We start from the raw sequence: 6,241 nt of genomic DNA on the forward strand, positions 1-6,241 counted from the left end.
TGATTGTTTTGTAAGTATATTCTAAACTGATTATGAGCGGTACCGTTATGCAATTTGATGCGATTATAAGACAGCTAAATAACAAGTTATAAAATACACCCACTTTAGAGTCCACGAATAATACGTCTTCCAAGCACTTCTTTGAATTTCCCCGTTTATTTATAGAAAACGTTGCAAGACCAACGAGTTTGTAGAAAAGTAAAAGTAACAAACTTATTCGGTATATATTTTTAGACGAATATGATTTATACGCCATTTTTCCACGTTCAAAATTGAACATATTATTAATAACATATATTTTCACTTATTTTTCAATAAACATGGAATTTATAGATAATGCACTTTCTTTTTTTTATACGTAGATAAATCAAACTTTTCATATGTAGAAGAATCAAATATAGCTCTATTCTCGGTACCGTTTGTTTTATAGTACAAAATGTGAAAAACGGCATTAAATATTAAACTGCATTATAAGTATATGCAATTACTTTGCATGCAATAAACTTGATATACAATTTATTACTAGTACTACATACACGATCGATCCTAATTGAATAAAGTGCTGATACTTATAAACATAAACATTACCATAGAAATTACATGAAAAAATTTGTGAAAGCTCGAGCCAGGCTATGCAAATCTACAGTAAATTTTTTATTTAAAATATTTACTTTTTGACATTTAAAGAAAACATTTATCTCTCCAGTAAATATATATACTTAATATGCAACATTCGTTCATTTTTTAAAGGACACTAGATCTTAACGCAATTATTAAAAACATATTAATCAACTAAAAATATAGAATAAGTCTTTGAACAGAAAATATTTACCACTTTTGTTTTCAATGCACTTCAAAGGCATTTCTTCGAATTAATGTCAAAATAAATAAGATATACAGTAAGTAATCAATTAGAAGAATGGTTTTCTTATCATCCTACGAGAAAGAATACATCAATTTGTTTTTATTAACAATATCATTTTTACAGCATCCTTTTTTTCGACAAATGTTTACAAAAGTACATTTATGTAGATAGTGATTACTTGAATTAAATATAATCCCCTTAAAGAGAAATAATGAACGAGGTTAAACGATTCTTGTGCCTTAAATTCCGGAACGTATTGAATACAAATAAATGTGTTTATTTTTAATTATTTGTCCATATCAAAATTACATTACAATCGTAATTTTATAACAATAAAAAGCTGCACCATTTCAACGAACTTTTATGGTTAAAAACTCGTATTCAAAACGAATGCTTTACCCATTTCAGATTACTTACAAGTTATTATGTAGTTTGTTACATTAATCCCCAAAAACTTTAAAATGACTATTTTTCTAATTTGTACAATTCAGTAATAGTAGCAGCTTTAAGAACATGTCTGAATTTTTAGAAAATTATTAACTGTATTCAACAAATACTTTATACAAATAAATGATAATTGGCATCTTTATTCTCGCTTAAATGATTGTTCCAATTATGCCTTTAAAGTGCCATGAAAACACATAATTGAAAATGCGAAACGTTAATCCCAATAAGTATTATTAAAATCCTGGTATGAAATCAACGAATCATACAATTAATTATAATCCTCTACAGCGTATTATAGTCTTTCCCATATAGAGGAGTATTGCAAGTTTCGTTTTTTGCTTCTTTTATATATACATTGGTATTTGTCGTTACTTAAATAGACAAGTTTAGCGTGAAGTTAAACAACGATGACACTTATATAATCTTCAGAAATATTTTTTTTCCTTTTTGGTATTGCCTAACGATGCAAAAGGAATTATAATTATGAAAGAAACATATTATCAGATAAAGTAAATAATTATAATATCTACTCTAAATCTTAAGTGCTCTATAATTAAACAATTTTCTTAACAGAGTAAGGATTGTTCTTTCATATAGTGGGCTTCCTAATTACAGATATTGCAAGGAAGATGAGTTATGATAACGAGAAAATTTACTAGAAAACCCGTTAAATAAAATATAGTGTCGGCATTTATCCAAAAATCATATTCAAGTGCGAAAAAGCGATTTCTTTTTCTGCTATAAGACACTCGTGTCATGTAGTGTACTACATTAGTACAAAAGAAAATAAGTATAATTTTCACATTGTCAGATACAAAAAGTCACTATGTTACTTGGCCTCTGACTCTTTTGGAGTCTCGCTCCATGTAGGCACTTCTGATTTAACTTCAACAGGTGCATCTGTATCTGGTTGACTACCGCTTTCATCTACAGGTGAGTCTTCTGATATGATTGCATCTATAAATATTATTGCATTAACAGGAAGACGAGTACTTTTTCACAAAACAATTGTATTTCATAAACTCTGCTTAACACGTTAATTATCGTACTAATGGAGGTTTACATTAAACACAGTTTTCACCCATATACAAATATATATAAAATTTTTAATTCAATTAAACATGGAAATTAATACAACGTTTAACATATTAGTTATAATACAAAATTCATATATTTACCTGGACAAGCAGGGTCAGACATTAAAGAAAATACTTTTTCTTCGGGCATATCCTTTGTTAACTCTTTGAAATGGACAACTTGGTCCGAAAATGATTGCCAAAACGATTGCCCTTCGGGTATGGTAAACATAGCCTGTATATTGTTCGGTGAAAGGAAAAATATAATATCCTTATCTATTCAAGGCATACAATTACATACAGATAGATTTCTTTCAAAAATAATCGTACAACAGATGCGTTATGCATACATTATACATGCATCCCGTTAAACATAATTACCTTAAACTTGTTGTATATGTGTTCAGACTTTTGTCTAATTTGTTCTGCTTTTTGTTTAAAAATTGCCTATAAATAAAATTCAAAACAAAATATACAAAATTGTTATATAAGAAAGTCTATCTCGTATTTTCAAAGAAAAAAAAAAAAAATAATACCTCTTCTTCTTCGCTTAATTTCCAATCAGTCAAATTACCGATATATCGCCGCAACTGAAATTTGTTAAAAGCTCAATTAGAATATATTATGAAACATTAATTACAAAGAATAGCATAACAATTCATATTTTTTTACCCTTTTAACAGTTTCCACAATGTGTGGATGTTTTTTCAACATCAAAGGATCAATTGGAAGTGATAACATATCATCCATTGCTTGCAAACACTTATCCGGATTTGCTCGATCTAATCCCAAGTTAGATTTAATTTGAGCATCCAACTGTAGAAGTTGTGCTTCTATACGAAGCCATCTGAAATTAATATGCATAGTTAAAATTTAAAATTATTGTCAAACTAATATTATTCTTATTACCTTAGTTTATTTGTTTTTCGATGAAGTGCTCCATCTTTCGCTAATAAACGCTTTTCTTCATCTGGGACGTGTACATTAAAATCCAAACAATCTTTTACTTGTTCCGGTAAAATTTCACCACTTTCTAATTGTGCTTTCAACTTCATAGCATTTCTAGCAGTAGACCACTCCCATTGTGCTCGAGCCTTTTCACTTTCGAAGGATTTTGGCTTATCCATGTCTAACTTAATTCCTACATATTCACCGGCAAATGTTAACGCCAAAAGGAATCGTCCTGGCGCGTCTGAAGATGCTGTACCAGAAACCACAGTTCCTTCCAATATGGGTGTTTCACCTAAATTATTTTTTTCTGTGAAGTATATAGCATTTAAATCCTAATAATTTAATTTCAATTATATATATTACTTTTATATACTTACTTTCCAATGTAACTCTCTTTTTATGCATTACGCTAGGTGTTACTTGGTCGCTAGAATCTTCAATTTTAACTTTAGGACGGCCTCTTCCATGTTCTATAATATACACAATGTACAATTAACGAAAGTTCTAATAAAAATTTTTAAAAACTTCAATAAAACATAAAACGCATCAATATATACCATTTTTATCTGTTGCAGTGTCTGTTTCTTCCGAGCTTGAGAAGTCAGCAAATCGCTTAGGTTTAATTTTTCTACCGCTACGACTTACAACTTCTTTTGGTGACTCCTCTCCTTGAGAATCCAATGCAGTATCCTGTTTTGCTGAATCACTTGTAGATGCAGATAGAGACTTTGCTTTTCCGCGTCTTTTTTTTACTTCAGGTGTATCCTAATTTTTCGAAATTTTTTTAATATTACATGATGTTATGCAACATAATAAATTCATCTCTTAGAATACAAATTTTATATGAATGTAAGGAACAATCGCACAAATTAATCAATCTCAATAAATATTTGTCGGCAATTCCTAAATTGTTATTGGAGTGCTCAGATCAATAATTGTTTTCTTGTACAATACTGTAATGATGAGCAAAAACTCCTAACGAAATATATGCATGTGTAAATTAATATATAAATAATTAAATACAAATGTATTACAGGATTAGTAGCAGAAAGAGTCCTCCTTTTCAAAGATTTCTTTTTCTCCTCCTCATCTATAACAAGAGATCCAGATTCCATATCACTATCTGTAGCACTAACTGTTGGTAAATTTGTATCACCTTCTTTTCCTGCTTCTTCACCAATTCCAGCTTCTTTATTTATGTAATAATTATGAATAAATATTAGTATTTCATATCTTTAAATCTTTTACTGCATAAATATATAAAGTATTTACCTTTGAGGTCAGCAAGATTCGATGCTTTATTTCTATCATTTTTAAGCTCTTGCTCTAATTGTAATAAACCTTCATGAAAAAACTTTCTTCTAATTGGCTTGCCAAATTTTGCTTTATTCTCTATATAGGTATATAACTCTTCCACTTTACATACAGCACTAAGGTAAGATATTCAAAAACCTTAATGTCTTTCTAAATTTTATGCATACTGTTATGTTCTTATAGTTCTTTATATTATCTTAATACAAAGTTATTATATGTATATAACTTCTAAATTATTATATAAATTGTATGGAATAAAACATAAAAATTGTTACTTACGTTTCTGCTGTACCATAAAAGTAAACACTATATTTTGTATTTTTGGAATTAGGATCAATAACTTTCTCAACCTAAAAAAAAAAAGGTAAAGAAATGTTTAGAAATATTACCTTATAATATATTTTTCTATTGTAAGAATGCAATATATATATTCATCTATAGATTACAAAGGAGGCTATATCCAACTAAATAATTTCTTCCTAAATGAAGGTAAAAGAAATATTTTTAATATTAAAATGACATTAATTTTAAGTAATTATGATAATTTACTGAACATGAAACATCTTTTTCCTTATGTGTAAACATAGTTTTAGTACAATATATTAATATCAATATCGTGCCTTTGGACACCACAATATGAAAAAAATTATAAAATTAAAATTAAAAATGTTATTATCATTAGTATTCACAACATGAATGCTCATTATTACGAATTTGGTTAAAGTTATAAAAATAATTAAAAAGTATATTCGACTTACTTTTGCTGGCCACGGTGGATAACCTCGAACTTTTGCAAAAACCTTGTCACCCGCGAAAAATTTCTTATGAAGCTTCACCATGTCGACGATAAACTTTTTCAAGTTCAGAAATAAACAGCAAATATTATCTTTATTTCTACAACGCACGACGTATTATAAGATTGATTAATTTTCAAGAAACATTGAACAAAACATCGCGAAAGCCACCATTTGCACGATATAATATCGAAAACACGCAGAATAAGACGCTGCGCGCCAATTCATGAGTCTTTAGTTACGAATACCACGTATCTAAACAACGTACATTGAAAACTCTTGAGGGGAAACTAAATCTCTTATTGGTTGTTTTCGACGATATCGATAATACATTCATAAATTACTTTTGTTTTAAAATCTTTGATTATATTAACTCTTTAAATTATTTAATACATGATAAAACACTTTCATTTATAGATAAAATAGTTATATACCTATTTTCTGTATATCCTTTTAATAAGGTATTCTTTACTTATTGATTATTGTATATCTAAACAGACAAAAATTTCTTATATATAATATCAATTACGAAAATAGTAAAAATAAACAAATTTAATAAATCTATTCACATGTATATTTTATATAATATATAATGTCAATGTAAATAGATAATCCAGGTATTATCTTTGCAATGGTACAGATCTGACGTTTTACGTTGCCTTTACGAACACGTGAATGAATTAGAATTTAATGGATATGGGTTGTCTGTCAAATGTATTAATGTTGACTCGATATTTATTGTAAAAAAAAGAGGAACAAGGTGTAATAATACTTCGCGGATATGTGCAATGTTT

General features: G+C 28.2%; 1 protein-coding gene across 3 annotated transcripts; it reads right to left on the minus strand.

The window, feature by feature from the left end:
* Positions 1-1,960: 1,960 nt before the first annotated feature.
* On the minus strand, positions 1,961-5,657 carry Jasper (JIL-1 anchoring and stabilizing protein). 3 transcript variants are annotated; one of them, XM_017910553.1, is made up of 12 exons: positions 5,412-5,657; positions 4,933-5,003; positions 4,612-4,769; positions 4,374-4,528; positions 3,897-4,104; positions 3,717-3,809; positions 3,298-3,631; positions 3,061-3,235; positions 2,925-2,978; positions 2,770-2,835; positions 2,491-2,623; positions 1,961-2,269 (listed from the first exon to the last, which is right to left on the minus strand). In XM_017910553.1, exons 1-12 carry the CDS (start codon positions 5,490-5,492, stop codon positions 2,142-2,144), a joined length of 1,656 nt encoding a protein of 551 aa, XP_017766042.1. In that variant the 5' UTR covers positions 5,493-5,657; the 3' UTR covers positions 1,961-2,141. The 3 variants fall into 3 exon arrangements, 2 of the variants coding, with proteins under 2 accessions (XP_017766042.1, XP_017766041.1); XM_017910552.1 differs by having other exon boundaries at positions 3,298-3,646; XR_001890746.1 differs by having other exon boundaries at positions 2,189-2,269; positions 2,491-2,664; positions 3,298-3,646.
* Between the last annotated feature and the right edge of the window lie 584 nt (positions 5,658-6,241).

This window comes from Eufriesea mexicana, unplaced genomic scaffold (assembly GCF_001483705.2).
Source record: "Eufriesea mexicana isolate 0111107269 unplaced genomic scaffold, ASM148370v2 scaffold106, whole genome shotgun sequence".
NCBI classification, from domain to species: Eukaryota; Metazoa; Arthropoda; class Insecta; order Hymenoptera; family Apidae; genus Eufriesea; species Eufriesea mexicana.